Below are 24,231 nucleotides of genomic sequence, written 5' to 3' on the forward strand. Positions count from 1 at the left end.
CATAGTCTTGCTGAATTGAACCTTTTATTATTAAGTAACAACCTTCTTTTTCTAGTATTTTCTTTGCTCTTAAGTCTGTGTGTCCGATGTAAACGTAACCACCTACTTTTTTTGTTGTTGTTTCTTCCTAGCATGGTGTTTCTTTTTCCATTGTCTTTCAACTTTACTATGTTGTTGTATTTGACATAAGTTTCTTATAGACAACATATAGTTGAGTCATGTGTCTGCCCCACAAGAGTCTGCTGTTTTAATTTGTATATTTAGATCATTGCATTTTAAATAATTAGCAATAGAGGTCCCTGGGTGACTCAGTCCCTTAAGCATCTGGCTCTTAATCTTGATTTAGGTCATGATCTTGCATTTCCTGAGATTGAGCCCCCAGTCATGAGGCTCTGCACTGATAGCACGCAGCTTATTGGGATTCTCTCTCTCCCTTCCTCTCTCTGTACCTTCCTGTGCACGTTCTCTCTCTCTCTTTCTCAAAATAAATGAACTTAAAAAAAAATTATTGATATGTAGCATTTAATTGTGCCATTTTTAAAAATTGTTTTCTGTTTCCTGTATGTACTTCCTTTGTTTATCTTTTTTTGGTTTCCTGTGGGTTACTTAAATATTTTTTAGGATTCTCCCTTGTTTTATTTGTGCTATTTTTGAGTATATTGTCTTCTATAATTTTCTTAATGTTTGCTCTAGAATCACAGTATACATAGTGTAGTCAACTGATAAAGGTACTTTATCACTTTAAGTGCATTATCGATGCCTTCCACTTGTGTGCCTCACACTCCCCACTTTTATTAAAATATGTATTTTTTTTCTTCTACCTGCACAGAGTATCACACAGATGTTATGATTTTTGCTTCAGCCATCAGCTATGACTTAAGAAGCTCATGTGGAGAAACATAATCCATTATGTTTACCCCTGATTTTACTCATTGCTTGTTCTTTCCTTTTTGATGTTCTGGGTCTTCTGTTACCATTTCCTTTCTGTTTAGAGAACTTCCATTACCCATTTTTTAAGGGCAGTTCTGTTAGCAACAAAGTCTCTTGGTTTTTCTTTTATAACATCTTTATTTCCCCTTGATTTCTGAAGGGTGGTTTTGCTGGATACGGAATTTGTGGCTTGACCGTTCTTTCTTTCAGCACTTGAAAATGTGCCACTTCCTCTGACTACCGTGGTTTCAGAAAAGAAACCCATTGTTCCGATAGGTAATGTGTCCTTTCTCTTTGATGTTTTTGAGATTTTTTTTTTTCTGTCTTTAGTTTTCAGTCCATGATAGGTCTTGGTGTGAATTTCTTTGGGTTTATTCTACTAGAAGTTTGCTCACCTTCTTGAATTTGTAGGTTTATGTCATTTACTAAATTTGAGACATTTTCACCATTGTCTCTTAGAATACTTTTAAGCCTATGTTGTTTCTCTTTTCTTCTTGACTCTGATGATGTGAATTTTAGAGGTTTTGTCTCTCAAGCTCTGTTCATTGTTTTCCCACAGTTTATTTTCCTTTAATTGTTCAGATGGAAGAAATCTCAAATTACAAATTTTCTTGTTTTTTTTTATTTTTCTTGCCCTTTCAGTGAGTTTTGTTATTTTTTATTATATTTTTAAGTTCAGTAATTTCATTTTGGTCATTTTTTAAAAAGTTGAACTTCTTTGGACTTTTTATTTTTTCATTTGTTTCAACAGAATTTGTAATTACTTCTTGAAGCAGCTTTATGATAGCTGCTCTAAAATCTCTGTCAGATAATTTCAGCATCTAAATCATCTCTGTGTTGATCTCTGATGGTAGTCTTTTCTGCCTTAATTTGTGATAATCCTGGTCTTTGGTGTGACCAGTGATTTTCAGTTGTACTCTGGTTATCTTGAATGTTATGTTTGGAGACTCTTGAAGCTTTTATTATTAAAAAAAATTTTTTTTTTATGTTATTTTTTGAGAGAAGGAGACAGCAAGGGAGCAAGGGAGGGGCAGAGAGAGAGAGAGACAGAGACAGAGACAGAGAGAGGAAGGGAGGGAGAGAGACAGAATCCTAAGCAGGCTCCAGGCTCTGAACTGTCAGCACACAGCCTAATGAGGGGCTTGAACTCACTGACTGCCAGATCATGACCCGAGCCGAAGCTGTTCGCTTAACCAGATGAGTCACCCAGGTGCTCTTTGTTCCTTTTAAAATCAAATGTCAATTTTAACAGGCAGTTGCCCAGTTTAGGTTTAGCATATGGGTTCTGTTAGCCCTTCCAGGCTCAGCTGACACCCTCAGTGTGGGCAAACTAGGCCCATTGCTGCTGGTCCCTGGAGGGGTGGGATGTGTTGGCTCTCTTGGGCTCTGGTAGAGAGATTGCCATGAGCACTTTGAATTACCACCGCCACTGAGTGTGAGTTTCTCATGTAATACTTGTTGCATTTCTCCTTTTTGGCTTCACTGGCCAGAGGAATCAGGATTTTTTTGCTGCCCTTACCCAGCTGTCTACCACCCATTGTGGCATGTATGGGAGATAAAAATGGGAGGATTACTGTTTTATCACATTTTAAGTATAATTCTGAGAGATTACTATGTTAACTCCTGTCTCTTGTATTCATGAGGACACTTATCTTCCATATTGATCTAAATTCTGGTACTGTTATATCTATTAAACAGTGTTTTTTTTTTTTTGATGGTAGCCCATATAATTATATTTCTGTTCTTTGTCATATCACTGACATTGCAGTTTCATCTTAGAAATTAATTTTAAGTATATGTCCATATGAGTATATCATTCTCCTTGTAAGAAATGTTAAAAATTCCTATTAAGACTAGAATGGTTTTTGACCATTACCTTTAATTCCATGTTCCCTCCATGTAAGTAAACACACTTGTAAATTGGGTGTGTATTTGTGTAGATATTTTTCTAGACATTGATATGTAAAAATTACACCAGTAGAAATGTTATGGTATTACTTTTCATGTGTGTTTTTAAAATGTTTTTTAATAAAACATTTTATCATTGCATATTTTCTAATTGTTTTCATTCAGTTTTTCTTATATATTTTTCTATTTTAGCACACATGTATCTATCCCTTTTTTCTTAAACTATACCATAGATTTCTCTAAAATGAATATTAGCCATTTACCCATGTTTTTGCTGCTATAAACAGCAGTGTAATGAGTATCTATTTGAATGCTTTCTTAAAAATTTTTTAAATGTTTATTTATTTTTGAGAGACAGAGACAGCATGAGTGGGGGAGGGGCAGAGAGAGAGGGAGACACAGAACATGAAGCAGGCTCCAGGCTCTGAGCTGTCAGCACAGAGCCTGATGCGGGGCTCGAACTCACGAGCCGCGAGATCATGACCTGAGCCAAAGTCAGATGCTCAACCGACTGAGCCACCCAGATGCCCCTAATGCTTTTGTTTTTTTTAACTTGTTTTATTTTTTATTTTTTTTAATTTACATCCAAATTAGTTAGCTTATAGTGCAACAATGATTTCAGGAGTAGATTCCTTAGTGCCCCTTACCCATTTAGCCCATCGCCCCTCCCACAACCCCTCCAGTAACCCTCAGTTTGTTCTCCATATTTATGAGTCTCTTCTGTTTTGTCCCCCTCCCTGTTTTTATATTATTTTCATTTCCCTTCCCTTATGTTCATCTGTTTTGTCTCTTAAAGTCCTTATGTGAGTGAAGTTCTATGATTTTTGTCTTTCTCTGACTAATTTCACTTAGCGTAATACCCTCCAGTTCCATCCACATAGTGCAAATGGCAAGATTTCATTCTTTTTGATTGCTGAGTAATACTTCATTATATATATCATACCACATCTTCTTTATCCATTCATCCATCGATGGACATTTGGGCTCTTTCCATACTTTGGCTATTGTTGATAATGCTGCTATAATCATTGGGGTGCATGTGTCCCTTTGAAACAGCACACCTGTATCCCGTGGATAAATGCCTAGTAGTGCAATTGCTGGGTCGTAGGGTAGTTCTATTTTTAGTTTTTTGAGGAACCTCCATACTGTTTTCCAGAGTGGCTGCACCCCTTGCATTCCCATGAATGCTTCTTTAGTAGATAGGGCTGAATCCAAGAAATAGCATTGCTGGGTCATAGGGGATATGGATGTTTAAAATTTTAAAAGATGTCCTCCCAGATAGCCCTACCAATTTATATTCTTACCAGCCACATATGCAAGTATTCATTTCTTATCACCATCACCAACTCTGGATATAAAAAAATTTTTTTTGTCAACCTGGATAAAAACATGCTGTCTCATCTTTTTCCTGATTACTGGTGAGATATAGTGTCTTTTCATGTTTTTGACTCTTTGGATGTTGTTGGTGAATACTATGTATTTTACTTATACTGATACACTGTGATACATTAATTAAAATAGATTAGTAATGTTTTGGGAAGCACCAAAATGTCAACATCACCATACATGTTTTATTTTGAGGATTCTTTGATTTCTGAATTTTTAACCATTTGCTGATAAGGAACCCCAACAACTAGAAAGTTCCTTGTTTACACTGCACTGTATTTATATATCGGGCTTTCCATTTTTTACATAGTTGCCATGATTGTGGCATGGCACTCCTGGCAGGCATGATTGTTTTCCAGGATTCAGTATGTTGATCCAGCTGCCTGGTTTGTTTGCCATCTTATGATAAGCTTCATTTCTTTCCTGGCAAGATATGGAATATGCAAACTAATGTTTGTTCCACTCTGTGAAAAGTATGGAAGCTAAAGCAGGCATCGTTTAGGTAGATGTTGGAATACCAAAATGCTCAGTAAGGTGAAACTTTAAAAAAACTTTTTATAGATGTTTATTTATTTTTGAGAGAGATAGACACAGAGGCAGGGAGAGAGACAGAGCATGAGTGGGGGAAGGACAGAGAGAGAGGGAGACACAGAATCCCAAGCAGGCTCCAGGCTCCGAGCTGTCACTACAGAGCCCGACCCAGGGCTTGAACGCACGAACCGTGAGGTCATGACCTGAGCTGAAGTTAAACACTTAACCAACTGAGCCGTCCAGGCACCCCTTTAAAGTGAAACTTTCAAGATCTTAGATATTCTGGGCAAAATTACTGTGGCTGGGTGAAGATAAGAGTGTTTTGTTTTAAAGGAACATATTTCTCAGTCACTAAATACCCTGGGAAATCCACAAACTTGAATCCAATTATCCTGTAATTGTGAATGTTCTTAAAAGGAAGAAGTAAAAGCGGTAGTTAAATCTTGGTGAATTTTCTCTCATCTGGTACTTGGGTAGCTTTTAGTTCCATGGTATTGATAATCATATCTGAGTAATTAATGTTTAACCAATGCCTTCCTTTTTTCTCTATAATGTAGTTCTAATCTCTTGCTTTGCATGGATGTTCTAAAAGCGAAAGTTTAAAATCAAGAAATGAAGGCTGTGTAAGTGGAAATGCCAATTAGGAGTTTCCTAATGTTCTTTTCACATTTTCATTTGTGTATTTTCTTCATAGGTCTCCTTAAACTTCTTTTGGCTTCTTTATATTTCAGTATTAGAATTTTAAGTCAGTTTGTGGGGCATTAAAACTGAAGAGACAACAGAAGTTGATTTGACATTTTTAAGTAAATACTGATTTTAGAAGACATGAAATTAATATTTAAAATTTTTTTCCCTTCAGTTCATCCAGAGCAGCTTCCTCCGAGGCCATGGATTACATTAAAAGAACGAGACCAAATTCTGCCATCAGGTAATTTTTTTTATTCTTCCTTGTAATAAAGCCTTCCAATTGAGTAAATAAATAAATAAGTAAATCAGGCCTTCCAAATGACATCTTCACACAGGGTATTGGATAACTTAAAAAAAAAATGAATTTTCCTCTGAAATTTTAAACTGGTTCAGTACTTTATCTTTCTTGAGTGGGTAGAGTGGCAGCACTTGGGAGAGAATAATTTAGACTGAGTTTATACTTGCTATATTGGAAACAAAATATGATAGCAGTCCAGTGGTGTAGTGATGATAGAAGGTAAGTATTTGAGCAATTCAAGGATATGGTTTAGCATTTTTCGAACTGCAGTATTGTAGAAAATATAAATTTTTTATGTCTTTGTAGAGACCAATAATGATTTGACATCATTTATAGTGGTTCTTACTGCTTATTAGACATTTTATAATTGGGAATTCTACTTACAATAAGTTATGAATTATTATTTACCCAAATGCCTTCTTTTTAACCATAAGAGTATACCTAATTTTTCATTATATCTAATTTCATTTTTTAAATTAACAAATGAAAACTTTATTGTTTTAATACCAAGGTTGAACCAATCACTGAATACCAACACTTTAATAATTTTTTAAGGCTAAACCAGGGAACTTATTGTGTACTTTTTAAGGCCTTCTGTTTGTGTTGTGTGTTCTTTTTTAAAGTCAAAAGTATTTAGAAAAAATTATATGCTTTGGTATTGAGAAACATCTTCATGGTTCTGTTTGCATTTTAGTAACACTGAGAAATAGCAGATCTACAGTACATTTCTGTGTCTTCCAGAGTGCCTCTTTAAAATTTTAAAATCTTTCTGTGCCTCTTCAAAAGTGCAGAGGCAGTAATTTTAAAACTACCACACTCTAGAGCCACAGTGTCAGCCTATTCTAGGAGCCACTGTATCAGGTGTTATCATGAGTAACACTTCTATTAACAGGATACACATAGATGATCTGAGTAAAAGGAAAACTTTAGGTTTTCTACAGACCCTTAACTTAGGTGGATTTATTTTGTTTAGCCTTCCTTAATGCATAATTAATTGTTCCCTTTATGATACTAAAAACACCATTTTTCTGGTTCTTCAAAGTAATCCCTTTTTGAGTATGAGTGAACATAATCTTGAAGTGAAGCTTTCCTACTACTGCATACCTACTTTTCCATTAAGAAAAAGAACAACAGAAACATGTTTTTTGTCAGTTACTGAATTTTAAAAGTAATGCATTCTTGGGTTTTCCTTATTAAAAAATGAGTATGAATTTTTCTTGGGATGTATTGTACTTTTCTGAGTAGAATCTGAGTGCTAAAATGTGCCTTTTACTTCTGGTGAGTAGGGAGATGTGCATAACAACTTCTGACAGTTAAGGGTGATTTATAGGCACAAAACTATAATGATAGTTTTGGAAGAATGAGTCCCAGATAGTTAAAAAGGTAACAGTGTACAAAATGGCCACCAGTCAGATGCCCAGGGGTCCATTGAACTAAGTTTCTCTTAATCCTTTTCTCATCATCTGAATCTTTACCAGCTTCAGTCAAGTAGTATTACTCATTAATTGGATTCCTCATCTTTTATTTAAGTGTGTCATTCTCAAGAATATGGACTTCCCATTATAATCACCTGGGATGCTTTTTAAAAATATGAATATCCAGACCCTATTATACTAACTTAATTAGTCTTGAGTAGGATCTTGGGTACGAACACTTTTCAAAGAAAACGCTGGACAAAGTGATTCTAATGGACTGCCTGGATAGAGAATTACTGATAAAAATCAGGGCTTTTCATACTAATGTATATGTGAATCATCTGGGGATTTTGTCAGCTTATAGGTTCTGACCTAGTAGGGTCTTTGTGGTACCAAAGATTCTGCGTTTTTGAGTTCCTAGGTGATGACTGATACTCTTGCTCCTCAGAACACATTTTTGAGTAGCAAGGATTTAAACCTTGGTCTCCTATTAGTTTGCTCACAGTCCTTTTATATATAGTTCAAGGGCATTTTAAATTGAAAATTCAATTTTGGAAATGAATTCGGAAAGGATTCTCACAACTAAATTTTGTCCATATATTTCTGGCTTAGAGCAATATGAATAGTAAGAGGCCCCCAAACATATTAAATAATGGGTATTTTGTTAATAAAAATTAATGAAGTTAGAGCCTTTTAATGAACAGAACTAAAATTTACTTTTGTTCTACTTGTACAGAGCTTTGCTCAAAAAATGTCAAAAAATTAGCATTCTGATTTAGAATTTGAATTTTTATTAAAATACATTTCCTAAAAATCTAAAATATGAACGATACGTCTAATTCTAGTAAAAGCTCTTTGATGTGATGGACTGCAATGACGTTTTAGTAGGTCCAGTGTAACAGAATTTTGCCCAGGGCATCTCACAGTGCTGCCATTGGGGCAGGTTTGTGTGCCATGTGTGCTTGTGCAGGGACGCATATGACACCTCTCTGGAAAAAGTTGCCTAATTTTCTCCCTTTTCTCTTTTGTTTTTTTCCTCCCACTTCTTAGCATCATTCACGGTTATGTGTTACAATGTGTTATGTGATAAATACGCCACCCGGCAGCTATATGGCTATTGCCCGTCCTGGGCATTAAACTGGGAATACAGGAAAAAGGGAATTATGGAAGAAATTGTTAACTGTGATGCAGATATCATTAGTCTTCAGGTAATACTATAGAAATTAAATTTTCTGGGCGCACGTGGGTGGCTCAGTCAGTGAAACGTGTGGCTCGTGATCTTGGGGTTGTGAGTTGGAGCCCCACGTTGGGTGTAGAAAAAAGAAAATAATGAAATAATAAAATAAAAAAATTTTTTCTTAAAAGATTGAAACTTAAAGGTGAACTTAATCTTATTTCTGGGAGAGAGCCTGTGTTCAAAACAAAACTCAAATTATTTTTTCTCTTCTCTTAAAAAAAAAAAAAGGATAATTTTAATAAGCACATAAGACATTTCCACAGAGGAACTGTTTTGCTAAAGGCCAGTCTTAAGCGAAAATTGCATCCATTATTCATGTTAATAGTTCATCTTATGAACACATCACTGGTATTGCTGAAAGAGAAAACTGCAGAAGGTTGTGTCTTTTTAGACACAGATTCTGATGGAATCTGTAAAAAAAAAAAAAAATTGTCCACTGTTCCTTAATGACAAATATTATAAACATTAAAAAATATTGTGCTGTAAATAATGCATTTTTGTCTTATTTTAAAAACCTTCTCTGAGATTTAGACTTTCCTGTTTTATAACATTTTATTATGATGAATTTAATTGAAGAAACACCTTTCTGTTGAGATGTGTTTTATCACTTCTTTTCAACAGTCAGCTAATGAATAGCCAAGGTTTATAGGTAGTGTTTAGTAATTTTTTCTTAGCAACTTTCGAAAGAATATTAAATGTTTATGAAGTATTTAAAAATTATAAGTGTTATAATTTCATGGCTACTTTTCAGCGTAGCCTGAGAAGAAAGGTATTACTTTTTAAATACTTGTTTTTTTTTTAAACTAGAATAGCTTGATAATTTATCTTTATGTTGTTTATGGTTTATATGACTTCCTGGGAAATAATAAAAATCTTCAAAAATTAAGTTTTCTTGTAAACACTGAAAACTGACATAGAATTGGGGAAGGAAGCAATAGACAAAGTTGGCTTTGTTGTGGTTACTTAATTGTCCTCTTTTTATTTAGTATTTATAGTAATAATAGCCTCACATTCCTCTAAGTATAGTTTGAAAAATAAAAACATCATAATTTTAAAAAGTATTTTTATATTGTAATAATAATTCCATAGTCTAAAATCTTTATCCTAGAGAAATTGAATATTTTGAAAAAATAAATAGAATGATGGGAGAAAACACCTAATCTCATAATCCAGAAATCATTGCTGTGTTAAAACTTATGAAGTGTTTGTTGTACACAGATATTAAATTTGCTTTCCTATTTATTTACAGATATATTTTCAAAAATAAAGTTGAGATCATGCTATTGTATTTAATGCACTTTCCATGGTAATAAAATTCTTCAAAACCAATTCATTATATGAGTATACATTTATTGAGTAAGCATTTGTTCTCTTGTTGAACATTTAGGCTATTTGTAAGTTTTTATTATAAAGTCATGTTATAAGCATTATAGATAAATCATTGTGTTCACATATTATTTAATTTGGAAAGATTTGTTAAAAATATTTTATGGGTCAAAGAATAAAATTGTGTAGCTTTATATAATATTGGATTAGCAGAGACAATTGGGTGATTGGTATTCAGTTACCTAAAAATTCCTTAAAGTAGAGCTTTTGGTTGATAGATCTTAATCTTCTCACTTCTAAGTATCATTCCTTTCTACCACAGTTGGGAAAGATAAAATTACCTCTCTATATAAAATTTACTATTCCCTCCTGCTTAATTTATAATATGCCCCGTTTTGCCAGATTTGAGGAATTAAAATATAGTAGAATGAACTCTAAATTGGGACTAAAGAGACTTGGAACCAACTAGCTGTGTGAACAAGAGAATCATGCAAGCATTTCGAGTGCTTTCAGGTTTAAAAGCTGCCATTGTCAAATGGCTCCTGCTAGCTGTAAGGGAAGATAGATAATATTTGTTATGTGAATTATGCTAACTTAGTCACATCTCACTCATAATGCTAAACATTTTTATATCTTGATTAGAGTTTTCCTCTGTCATGTCGATGACAACTTTTCTTTCACCTCAGGAAGTGGAAACAGAGCAATACTTCACTCTCTTTCTGCCAGCATTGAAGGAGCGTGGATATGATGGGTTTTTTTCTCCAAAGTCACGTGCCAAAATCATGTCTGAGCAGGAGAGAAAGCATGTGGACGGTTGTGCAATATTCTTCAAAACAGAAAAGTGAGTTAAGGAAACAAATAATAATAGTATATACTTACTTTAATTATCACAATTTGAAATTGTCTTTGATTTAATGCTATAAAATGAACAAAAAGCTAGAAAGCAAGTGATGTAAAAATTAAAGCTGTTACATTTCTTAGGCTGTGTCTTGGAAATAAGAGTCTTTATTGTATTCTTTATTTTTTATTACCAAATTACACTAAAAATTTTGAGAGTTATGCTTGAATATGGGGTTATCATGTTTCTAAATATATTTTTATGAAGTAGTTTTCATGTAAATAAAAGGTAGTGTAGTGCCTTTTAAGATTTGAAATGAGTGATGTGATTTTCTTTCTGTGATTTTTGTTTTGACAGTTGGCTTTCTCAGAATCATTAGTTTTATTAACCTTTTTCATCTTTCCCAGTTAACATTTCGTGTATTTAATCATTTACTAAATGTTTACTGAATATTTGCTTTGTGACAAGTGCTGTGCTAGTCAAATTAGGCACAAAGATAGACATGACATAGTTCCTAATGTCACTCAGAGCTCTAGTAGGAAAAGTAATCATATAAGAAAATAAAAATAAGATATATATACAATAGAGATCTGCATAGGTAGTTAGTTAAGAGAGGATGGAAGGGAGACAGCTTATTTAAGGATTGATGGAGATAGGACAGTGGAAAGCAGTCATTATCAAACACACAGAAAACATGATTTGTGTTTTTTCAGAGCTGTTAATGTCATTGATTAAGTCAAAAGGTGAGAATGTTATGAATGTGCTTATTAAAATACATAAATGATCTTGTAGAAGCTTCTGGTTGTGAAGTTGTATGCATTAGATGTACGACACTGCATTCCCTACTTGAGGGTGCAGAGCCACAATCTGTCATCTTTTGAGTGCTGGCTGAGCGGCTTGATGGTTAGAGGCACATTCTTTAGTTATCATCTTAAGGAAAAGAGAAAAGCACATTTTTTGCCTCAGAAAGGCTGCTAATTTTAGAGCGGAAAATTGAAGGAATATCCAATAGAAGACTGAAATATGTAAAGTCTGATAGAGGTTGAATCCCTTGTTTAATAATTTGGGTTTGATACATTGGATAGGGAATCATCTACTTACAGGATAAGCATATAGATGTTTGTTACTATTTTCCAGTGTTGTCCCCCTTTTAATACCAGTTATAACAAAGCCAGTTACATGTTTTTATTGATACAGGCATACTTACTAGCATATTATGTTATTTTAAGTGAGTTAAGCGAATTTGAAGATACTTGCCTACTTTTTCTCATTTGTACCTACTTTCCTGTCTTTTCTGTGAATTTTTGTTTTTTTTCTGTGAATTTTTAATATATCTCATTTTGGCTAATCATTAGTGCAGAGGCCTGCAGTATTTGACTGAGGTGAGAATATACTAAATTCTTCTAGTTGGCTGGTGATTTTTTTTTTAAAACAAATTATAGAATAACAATAGATATTACTTCAATAATAATGCTAGGCCTTTTACTTTATTTTCTTATTTAATTTTTTTTTTAAGTTTATTTATTTTGGGTGGGGGGCGGGGGTGGTTAGAAATGGAGACAGATGGAGAGAGAGAATCCCAAGCAGGATCCACGTTGCCAACTCAGAGACCGATGCTGGGCTCAGACTCAAGAACCATGAGATCATGACCTGAACTGAAATCAAGAGTCAGAGCCTTAACTAACTGAGCCACCCAGGCACCCTTCTTTATTTACTTTTTAAAGCACCCCTCAGAACTAGGAGTAGAGCTATATCATCATTTTTATAGGTGAGGAAACCAAAGTACAGAGAGTAGCCTGGCTTGATAATCAAAGCTTTTAACCATGGTGCTAAACTGAATCTTTAGGTTGCTTGTTGAGCTTCCGGTATTACTTGTACCTCTTATACAGTTACCTTATTTGGAAAAATTGCCTTGAATTTGATGTTTGTTATCTGTGTTCATATACACATTTCCTTGAGACACCATAATTGAAAAAAGAATACTGATAATATTGAGATAAAACATCAGGTTCTTTTTCCATTTGCCATTGTTTCTTCTGGAAGGAAGATAATATAATTTTTATTATACCCTTCATAGTTTGAGAGGAAAATCTAAAATGCCTTGATAATTTACTAGAGGTAGTTAAGATTTGAACTAACAATTCTAACTATTATCTAGGAAATGTTAAACAGTTAAGTATTTTAAAAATTGATGTTTGAATTATTAAAAATGCTGCAAATTAGTTAAGAGATGAACACATAGGGAATACTTAGGTGCAGCATTTGGTTTTCTTCCCTACTTCAACTCTTTTTGTCTGAATAGTAAGTAACATGGATTCAGTAACAGATGAATACTTTGAGTATAATACCTTATTATATTCTCTTCTGAGCAGTACCAAATACTGTTGATGTCAAATGAGCTAACTATCCAATGCCAAACTATCTGAAATTTAACACAAAGTATACTACCATGCTTTTATTCTATTCTTTCTTCAGATTGGAGAGATAGTACAGTGCTAAAAGAATTTTTAAGTCAGGTGGTTCTCCTATTTATGTAGCTATATAATCTTGAATGAGCCACTTGCCCTTTCTGGGCTTTTCTCCTTTGTATATATTTGTATATTGCCAGGTGAGATAATTTCTTTATATAGTTAACAAAACTTAAAAGTTAAATGGTAGTTGTAGGAAGAGTAGTTCCAAATCTCATTCTCAAAGTATCATTCTTCTAAAACCAGAGTATCTCATAATGTTTAACCTTCATAGATGACAGCTTATCTCTTCATGGGAAATGGTGGAAGGTAGGTAACAATAAATAGAAACTATAGTTACTGTTTTTTACAAAATACTGTAATAAAAATTTGTTAACCCATTTTGATGAAATTGTATTTTCTGAGAATTGTAATACAATAAAATAGTCCTTGTGTCATATTCATTGCAGTTTAATTTAATCATTGGGGCTTCAGAAGGCACGTCAAGATTTGGCAGGACCTTTTGGTCAACATTATGAATGTTTTTCAGGTAGTTAGATGCATGGGGATACCAGAAAAGAGAAATTTCGATTCATAAAAATGCCAAAAGTCAGCTTTTGGTTTGTCCTTTATCTCAGTAAATATTATCTTCAGCCCAAAGGATTTTATAAAACATATATACATATATGTGTGTATTTTGTTGTGTGTGTATGGAAAGACTGTTAATACAGATAAGTTTTTAGACACAGAAACTTAAATTTCCTTTTGCCATATTTTGTCCTCTAGCCTTAACAGTTAGTAGAAATGGGCTTGGAACCAGATACATAATTTGAAGAAATTGAAAATGCAGAAAAATGGAGATGAAACAAGATCCAGATAATGACTTACTTGCTGTTCTCGAAGTTAGCAGTTCTGATCTGAACAGTTTAGCTTTGTTTCACATCAGTGAGAAAGGGAAATATGAGAACAGCCATTTTAGAACAAGTGACCATTACTGTGAAGAGACAGTCTCTTCCAGTAGGATTTAGAACTAGGTTGTCATGGTGCTCACTCAGTCCTTGCTGTATTGTCTGTGCTTTCTAACCTGCTTCCAGTCTCAGAGGTACCAGGTAAGGCCAAGTCTTCGCTTTTCCTTCCTATGTTAATACATTAGTTTTGTGCTTGAGAAGAAGGCACCCAGAGGTTATAGTTTCATTCCAAAATGACCAATCATGATAATTCTATCTCACTGGTTTCTCATATACTGATTTCCTCTGTCCTAGGTGGTGGTTGCCTTAGAATTTGTCTGTGTGATTTTAAAAAAACAGATTGTGATTTCTAGTTTATAATGTTAACTCTCTCATAAATTTAGTCTGGAACATAAAATTACTGCTTGGTGCCACAAATGCCACAATAGAGATAATATAATAACTGCTTCACCTAACTTGAGAGATTTCTTTCTTTCTTTCTTTTAAATGTTTATTTTTGAGAGAGAGACAGAGACAGAGGCAGAGTGTGAGTGGGGGAAGGGCAGAGAGAGAGAGAGGGAGACACAGAAGCTGAAGAAAGCTCCAGGCTCTGAGCTGTCAGCACAGAGCCCGATGCAGGTCTTAAACTCACAGACTGCGAGATTATGACCGGAGCTGAAGTCGGACACTTAACTGGCTAAGCCACCCAGGCACCCCTAACTTGAATGATTTCTTATATGGCTAAAATGATCAAGAATGTGAAAGTGGTTTCAGTGTTTCAAAGAGTTGTACAGAGTTATGTAGGATAGTACATAATCTACTTTTCTTCTCTATTTATCCTGGTCTCTAAGCTTACCTTTTTTAGCAAGTTATTTTCTGGCACTCCCATGATTATTTAAAGGGACCCAAGAACATATTTTATAGCATCTTATATTGAATACACAGTAAAAACTTCCATTTGGTTTAGGTTTAGGAGTGCTGGAATATGATCCAGAAAGGGTCATAGTTTACCTTGCTGTGGTTATACTTTTGACTATGTACCTTTTGTTCCTTTTGGCTTGTAAATGAATTCAGGGAGGGAATATTACTCAGGTCTTACAGATTGTTTTGTTTGCTCATAGTTGGCATTCACTGTCTCTCTCTACCATTGAATTAATTACATCACAGCCTATAAAATTACTTCTAGATCACAGGCTAGTAAGAAATTGAGTTATCTCTTTGTTCTGTTTGAAGGGCTGTTTTGGACATGTTCTTCCTGTATTTGAAACATTCATCTTAATAATCTATCTCAAATCATGTGAAAAGGTGGGGTCTTTGTTTTTTTTATTATATCAGTCTTTATTGTATATGATCTCTCTTATGCCCATTTGACTTTCTGTAAAATAACACTTTCAGAAAGGTAAATAGAAGACTTCTTAGACTAAAATAAAGAAAATAGCATCAGGAATAATGCTTATAGCATATGTGTACTAGGTATAGAATAGGAGTACTAAAATGAATTGAAATAGAGGCACATTTAAAAGTTTTTACTCATTACCAAGGCCTGATGGTTTGGATTAGTGAGTGGAAAGCAGCTATAAACCAGTATGTTTTTTTCAAAACATTTAATAGAAGGAATGAGGAAGACCTCTCTGTATGTCAAAATGTCACCTGTATGTAAATCTGTGAGACAAAAAGTAGAAGCAGAGTGGAGTGCACTGGCTGTGTGTAGGGGGGAAATTAAGAAGTAAGGTAACCAATTAAATTGGTAAGGTAATTTGGATGGAAAATGGAGAATAATTTCTTACTATATTATAAATGCATTATAAATGTAGTATAAAATATGAAAAGAAGACAAGCTGTAGGAGACTATGGCTATCTTCACTAGTGTTGGAAATGTTCTTAAGGAAGGTTACCTAAAAAAAGTTCTTGAGCTACAAGAGGCACATCTTACTTAATTCTCACTGTGAAGAAGGAACTTTCTTTGGTTCCTTAGTTCTCAACTATCTCTTTGGATCTTCAGCTATTGGTGAAGTAGAAATGACAAAACTTGAGCATGACTCTGTCCTCTTTAGTATTTATAAGTGCCAAGGAAAGGAGTATTAGTTAGAAGGACATATATACTCTGTTTAGGAAAACTGGTTTTGTTTTTCTGAACTTTTTGAAACCAAAGACATTAAAAAGTTGATACTCCAAGAAGACTGGGAAGTTATAAAAGTCAAAAGTGAGGCAATACAATAATTAATTATACCAGTTGGGAAGAAAGTTTGGAGAGGTGGTTGGAAGCACGTAATAAACTAAATAATTGTTCAGGATTCACTTTTATTTATTTATTTTTAAAAATTTTTAATTTTTATTTTTGAGAGTCAGAGTGAGCGAGGGAGGGGCAGAGAGAGAGAGAGAGAGAGAGAGAGAGGGAGACAAAATCTGAAGCAGGTTCTAAGATCTAAGCTGTCAACACAGAGCCTGATGTGGGGCTTAAACTCACGAACTGTGAGATCACAACCTGAGCTGAAGTTGGACACTTAACTGACTGAGCCACTCAGGTATCCTGTGGGATTCATTTTTAAATGATGTGGTTTTTTTTCCCCCCAATGGAGAAAAGTCAGTAACTAAGCATGTATTTTTATTTCTTTATTTAAATACTTAAAAATTTTTTTAATGTTTGTTTATTTTTGAGATGGGGGGGAGGGCAGAGAGAAAGGGAGACACAGAATCCAAAGCAGGCTCCAGGCTCTGAGCTGTCAGCACAGAGCCCGATTTGGGGTTTGAACTCACGAACCAAGAGATCATGACCTGAACTGAAGTCGGACACTTTTAACCGACTGAGCCACCCAAGTGCCCCCATTAAAAAAATTTTTTAATGTTTATTTTATTTTTGAGAGAGAGAGTGGGGGAGGGGCATAGGAGGGGGAGACAGAATCAGAAGCCCTGATAGCAGAGAGCCCAATGTGGGGCTCGAACTCATGAACTGCGACATCATGACATGAGCTGAAATCAGATGCTCAAACGACTGAGCCATCCAGGTGCCCCTCAAATGTGTATTTAAAAAAATTGTTTTTAACATTTATTCATTTTTGAGAGGGAGAGAGACAGAGAATGAGCGGGGGGGAGGGGCAGAGAGAGAGGGAGACACAGAATCCGAAGCAGGCTCCAGGCTCCGAGCTGTCAGCACAGGTCCTGAAGGGGGGCTCGAATGCACGGACTGGGAGATCATTACCTGAGCCGAAGCCGGATGCTCAACCACCATTTGAGCCACCCAGGCGCCCCTCAAGCGCATATTTTAAAAAGAAGTTGATTGAGAGGCGTCTGGGTGGCTCAGTTGGTTAACCGTCAGATTCCTGATTTCAGCTCAGGTCACGGTATCACAGTGAGTTTGAGCCCTGTGTTTGGCTCTGCACTGACAGTGCAAAGCCTGCTTGGGATTCTCTCTCTCCCTCTCTTTCTGCTGCTCTCCCACTCACATGCATGCATGTGTGTGCACACATGCATTCTCTCTCCCTCCTTCCCTCAAAATAAATAAATTTAAAAAAATTGATTGAACCTGTGATCTTTGCCAAGAAGGTTAAGAAAAAGCAGAGGCTTCGTTAAAGCGTTAAGGCAACAAGGATGTTTTAAATACCATGTACTGTAAAGAAGGGCTATTACCCATTGTAGGTTGTGTAATCACTAATTGAGGATCAAGACAAAAAAGAAAAAAAACACCGGGTTTACAACTTCTGTTTTGCTTTCATGATCTCTATTGAGAATTATCTTCAAAGTGGAAAGACCAAAGTAGGACAAGTGAAGAGGAGATTGGTAAGACAGGAGAGTCAGTATACTGACTGAACTAGTTAGGTTTCCATATCAAGATAATTACACCTTTTGGTACTAAAAGATCTTGCAAAAGTATGACTACAGAACTGGCATGGGTAATCTATTATGAATGTTGCAGTATAGAAGTTCTAGGATGTTGAAGATGAATAAACCATCTCATTTTTCTAAAAGGTAAGGTAGTTTGGTGTTCCCCTGTGGAAAGGAACAGAGAAGAAATAGAATTGGGCATAGAGAACAGAGTTGTGTTGCAGGCCTGAACAGCCTCAGAGGACTCCGCCAGCTGTAGCTTTGGAGCTGAAATGACCTGTGAGAGTTAACCCAGGAAGGACCCAAATCCCCAAACCTTTATCTTTTGCTTTTGATATATAACTGTATGAGGGCCGCTCCTAGAAGTACTTGACCTTGGATGAAGTAGCTCTTTGCAGCTGGAGCAATTCCTGGACAATTGATGAGGAAACTGGGCAGTGTGTTTCCACAATCACTCCTTTGCAAAGTCTTTGCAAAGTTTAGGATCAATAGGTGTGAAGTACCTGTAAAAAGTCTTGATACAATGTTGATCCTCAGTAATGGGCAGCATGTATTATTTTTATTGCTGGTTCTGTCTTATTGAGAATTTCGATTATTTCAGAGAAGACCAATACATACACATAAGATGTGTGAAAACCAAAAGATGGCAGGGATATTTAATCTTCTGGAAAAAAAAGAATGAAGTTTTAAAGGGCCCTTAAACAGTAACTTCTTGGACATCAGCCATAGCAACTTTTTTCTAGATAGGTCTCCTGAATCAAGGGAAATAAAAGCAAAACAAGCAAACAAACAAAAGCAAACCTGGGACTACATCAAAATAAAAAGCTTCTGCACAGCAAACGAAACAGTCAATAGAACTAAAAAGCAACCTATGGAATGAGAGAAGATATTTGCAAATAGCATATCTGATAAAGGGTTAGTATTTAAAATATGTAAAGAACTTGTACAGCTCAACACCCAAAAAACCAAATAATCCAATTTAAAAAATGGCAGAAGACAAGAACAGACATTTCTCCAAAGAAGACCTACAGATGGCCAACAAGCACATGAAATGATGCTCATTATCACCTATCAGAGAAATACAAATCAAAACTACAATCAGATATCACCTCACACCTGTCAGAATAGTTAAAACCAACAACACGAGAAACAACAGGTTTTGGCAAGGATGTGGAGAAAAAGGAACCTTTTGCACTGTTGGTGGAAATGAATACTGGAGTATCCAATGTGGGAAGTAGTATGGAGGTTCCTCAAAAAGTTAAAAATAGAACTACCCTATGATCCAGCAATTGTACTACTGGGTATTTACCAAAGAATACAAAAACACTGATTCAAAGAGATGTATGCACCCCTATGTTTGGAGAAGCATTATTTATAATAGCTAAGATAGGGATGTCTGGGTGACTCAGTTGGTTAAGCGTCCGACTTTAGCTCAGGTCATGATCTTGCGGTTCGTGGGTTCAAGCCTGCTTTGGATTCTGTGTCTGTCTGTCTCTCTCCCTCTCCCTCTCTCCCTCTCTCTCTCTTTCTCTCTCCCTCTCCCTCCCCTTTCCCTGCTCATGTGCTCACGCTTGCACTCTATCAAAAGTAAGCAAACATTACAATAGCCACTATATGGAAGCAGCCCAAGGTGTCCATTGATTGATGAATGGATAAAGAAGATACACACACACATTGGACTATTAGTCATGAAAAAGAACAAGATCATGCTATTTGCAATGACATGGATGGAGCTAGAGAGTATAATGCTAAGTAAAATAAGTCCGAGAAAGACAAATACCATATGATTTCACTCATATGTCAAATTTAAGAAACTAGCAAAGGGGAAGAAAAAGAGACAAACCAAGAAACAGGCTCTTTACTGTAGAGAACAAACTGATGGTTACTAGAGGGGAGGTGGGTGAAATAGGTGATGCGGATTAAGGAGTGCACTTGTGATGAGTACTGGGTGATGTATGCAATTGTTGAATCACTATATCATATACCTGAGACTTAACACTGTATGTTAACTAACGGGAATTAAAATAAAAATTAAAAAAGTCAAGTTCCTTTAATATGTGAGTGGGTGTACTAATGAACAGAAATTCAAGAAAGGGTACTCAATAGAAATGAAGTCTGCTACTCTTAGATTCTTAAGGGAAAAGAAAGAGGAAGGGATAAAATCATTTGAGGGTACAGAAAAATATTTATATGCAAAAATGTTCAATAGCATTGGTTATAATAGCTCAAGTCAGAAATAATTTAAATGTCCACCACAAATCAGTTAAATAAATTATGGTGAATCTGTAAAGTGGCTTATATAATATAATCATACGTATTGATTTTGAATAATAATTTATAGGGAAGTATCCCTGATAGAATGTTTACTAATAAGCCAAAATACAAAATTAGAGAGTATTATCTTAATTATATAAAAATATTTGTATGCAAATGCATGGAGAAAAGTCTAGGGAATTATATTGACTTGTTAATGGGGATGTTTGGTTGCAGATAACTTTGAATTTTCTTTATATTTTTTCTTGCTCCCAAATCTGTACAATAAACATATGTAACATAATAAAGTAATGTTTTCCCATTTGTTTTTAAGCACCTATAATATGCAGGACTGAAGAGACCTGGTTTAAGATCAGAAAAGACCAAAATTAGTTCTTATTTGGCTTATAATTAATACGGCTCTCCCCAAAGTGCAGTTTCTGTCTTTATTAACAAAAATAACAATCGCAAATGAAGAAGGCACTAGTTCATTGAGTTGTTCAGGTGAACAGCCATCTCACACCATATGTCATATAAGGAGTTGGCCATTTCTTTTATTAGAAAAAACATAATGGTGTGATACTTAAAGTAGTGTCAAGTAGAAGAGATTCTAGGTTTTAATCTATATTCTTTTAAAGAACATATCTAGATCGAGCTTTATTGGGTGAAAGATAGAGGGAAACAAATTTTAGTTGATGAGGGCATTTCTAATTGTTACATACCCTCCCTCTCTCACAAGTACCTGACTTCAGTAGAAGTAAAGTATTCCAGCACTAAAAATATTACTGTTAAAACAGGATTTTCACACTTTCCTACAGAGCCTTGGATTCCTATAAATAAATCTTAAGAGTTCTGTAAATATTTAGAAGGTACTGCAAAAACTTAGTACAAATAATTAAACTTAATTTAAAAATAACGTATTCACCCAAATATTTCAAATATCAAATTTTAACACAATGCAAATTAATAACATGTTTTGGATATGCTGCTTGACAGACTTGTTTTGGTGCAGACCTGAATCAAATTTTCACCTGCTTGCTTAGGTTTTCTGAGTTCAAGGTCAATTATTTACCACTTATATCTGTGTGTCTCCGTGAATCAGGATGTTTCTTAATACTCTGCAACCAAACAAAATACAGAAATAAGTTGGATACAGAGACTTATACAAGACTATAATCATCAGTACCCTCTGATTTAAAATTTTTATATTTGTCAAAACAGATTCATTGTTTTCAGTGATTGATTTATTCAAACACAGTACTACTTTAATTTGTTTTATCTATGGGAATATTGCCAGAAATTGTTTGAAAAAGTCTGATATGGAGGATGGTACCTATAGAACATATTTTGAATCTGCCTTCTTCTCTTTATTTCTCTTGCCTTAGTCCAAGCCACCATCACCTGTCATTTATACACAACCTCAAAAACTTTGTTTGGTCTCATAATTCCCACTTTAGCTCCTGTAATTCATTCTCTACTAAGCATCTGGAATGATCTTAAAACATATAAATTAAGTAATATGTCCTTGCTTAGAACCTTCCATTATTCCCTTTCCTCTCTAACATCATTTCATAGCCTTCCATTATTTCTTCCTTCATGTTTTAGGTAAAGATCACCTCCTTAAAGTAGAGGATGCAAACTATGCTCCCTTCTATCACTCTGGGTTAGAAAATAAATATGATCTGACTTTTTATTCTTCTCCATGCGTGAGACCTTCAGAATTGGATCAGGGAGTGGAGTATCGTTTGTCTAGCAAAGTGTCCTGCAGCATAGTAAGACTTTAGTCAATATTTTTAAAGAGATAATTGCATATTTCTGTTTCAAAGCTAGGAGGAAAATGGGGTGGTATAGGCCTGTTAAAAGGGCAGAGGTGTCTACTCCACGTAATACTTAGCAAAAAATAGTATATTTAGTAGGTTTTGGCCATTTATAAGATATTTTACAAAACTGATAAAACTAGGCTTAAAGAGTTTAAATGGCTTGACCCAAAATCATACTGCTATTAAATTTCAGTGCTAGACTCAATTCTATTAAATACTATAAGTCTACAATACTTAATTTGTAAGTAAAGAAAGAAAATACTATTAGTGCAGAAACTGTAGTCCCAGAGGGAGCCATTTTTTACCTTATAGAAGCTGTTAACCCTGAACCCTTACATAATGTAACTCCAGCTTTCTGGGAAAGGCGAGATAGTAAAGTTGGCTTCTCCTTAGTTGAGATAAGGGTGTGACCCTGCATTTTCTTGACAAATCTCTTGATGTGGTAAGAATAAAACTGCAAACAGGGTACATAGATTTTACTCTGTTCTTTCTCCTTAATTTGCTGATTCAGTTAAGGTTGTGTTCACCTTTAAATACCAGAAAGTTCTAACAATAACTTAAAGAAACAGAAGAAGGGCAGTTTTCTCACACAAGTCCAGATATGGCAGTCCAGAACTGGTTCAGCTACTTCCCAGTCCATAGTGGGCTGGCTTTTGCCTTCCTGCTTCTCACCACATGGATAAAGGTATAAAGGGCAAAGGGTGTGTGTGTGTGTGTGTGTGTGTGTGTGTGTGTGTGTGTGTGTGTGTATATATATATATATATGCCTTCTTTGCTACACGGCACTTCTAAGAAAGTTCTTAATCTGACTTCTTATGTTTCACAGGCCAGAGCTGATTGCATGGCCCTTTGCTGATGGAAGATGACTAGGGAGACAGTAAATTGTATCTGTGTCTTGTGCTCCCTCATTTAATGCCTTTTAGCATGATAGTCCAAGTATCTAATATCATAATAATGTGTTGTGCCTTTTAGATTTACTTTGGTGCAGAAGCATACAGTGGAATTTAACCAAGTGGCAATGGCTAATTCAGATGGATCCGAAGCTATGCTGAACAGAGTGATGACAAAAGATAATATTGGTGTCGCTGTGGTATTAGAGGTCCACAAAGAACTATTTGGAACAGGTGAGTGCAGTTTAAAACGTTCTTACTAAAAATAAATACCATCCCATGCTTTCCCATCTTAAACAAGTGCACAGACTCTTTATTTATTGCACAGTTATTTTCTTGTCTTTAAGGAGAGTTAAGGGAGATGGGTGGGAAAATAACACTATTATGTAAACCATCATATATTTCTAGAGATATTACTTAATAGGTAATTTCTAAAAAGGAAAGTCTTTAATATTGCAATTAATTCCAAAAGGTTATTTGAAGTAGGAAATGCTTTAGTTAGGCTGAATTTGGAAATTATGATGAGTTGGTTCTATTTCGCCATATTTTTAGCTTCTTGAGTGTGAAATCTTTTGTCTTTAAGGTTAAGCACTTGGCAAGTTTTCTCTAATTTCTTTGTTACATCTCAGTCATTGTCAGGATAAAAGCAGGATCTTTTATCTACCTGGTACTTATCTTTTACATTTTAGATTATTTATAGCTTCCTTCAAAGTCAGAAACTCAATATGTACTTTGCATATCCAAACCTTTTTCCCCCTTTCTGCTGCCTGCCTTTGAGCATTTCATTGTTTACTTAACTATTATATTTTAGGCAAGAGCACAGAAAAGATGTAAGACCACATTAGGGCTTTATTTTTAAACTTTTTCATGTACTTACTGTAGAAGAAAAGATTTTTGCTTTGGGTATTGATTTGTATTATTCCGACCATGCTTGTCAGACCTCCTTTTCTCTCTGTTCTTCAGTTTATCCCTCATCATACAATCTTTGATACAGAATTAAAATTTTTTTCTTCTTTTTTTTAGCCTTTCCATTTTTACCTACTTATATGTCCTTTCCAGTCCCATTCTTTCAAAAGTTTTGGTACCTCTTTGTCTGGTAATGTGAAAATTGAGTTTCTTTGGAGTTTTATTCTCCTTTTACTTTTCAGAAGAGTAATTATAAATTATACCGTAGACACTTTTCACATTTTGAAATATGTCTCATAGTCCTATGAGAGGAATTTAATATTATAGAAGGTGTTCATGGCCCCTTTGTTTTTAATAGTTTTTAATTTTTAATATAGTGAACATTTAGTCTACAGCCAGAAGTGACACTATAAAACTTCCAGGAAAGAATGGAGCTTAGAGAATTTTTGCCACAAATTTTTATATTATGATCAAATTGCATTAAAAATGACTATTTCTATGTTTGTAAATCATGTATCTGATAAGGGGTTACTCTCCAAAATATATAAATGTCTCATAAAGCTTAGTAGCAAAACAAAAAAACAAAAAAC

At 34.9% G+C, this 24,231-nt stretch overlaps 1 protein-coding gene across 1 annotated transcript in view; it reads left to right on the forward strand.

The window, feature by feature from the left end:
- Window positions 1-24,231, forward strand: part of CNOT6L (CCR4-NOT transcription complex subunit 6 like) — a 112,363-nt gene that overhangs the window by 75,650 nt on the left and 12,482 nt on the right. Inside the window, exons 6-9 of the mRNA XM_027058911.2 lie at window positions 5,615-5,683; window positions 8,206-8,363; window positions 10,405-10,559; window positions 22,818-22,969. Of these exons, the coding sequence (XP_026914712.1) occupies window positions 5,615-5,683; window positions 8,206-8,363; window positions 10,405-10,559; window positions 22,818-22,969 (534 nt within the window). The remainder of the gene's footprint in view (window positions 1-5,614; window positions 5,684-8,205; window positions 8,364-10,404; window positions 10,560-22,817; window positions 22,970-24,231) is intronic.

The sequence above is a fragment of the Acinonyx jubatus genome, chromosome B1 (genome assembly GCF_027475565.1).
Source record: "Acinonyx jubatus isolate Ajub_Pintada_27869175 chromosome B1, VMU_Ajub_asm_v1.0, whole genome shotgun sequence".
Taxonomy (NCBI): domain Eukaryota; kingdom Metazoa; phylum Chordata; class Mammalia; order Carnivora; family Felidae; genus Acinonyx; species Acinonyx jubatus.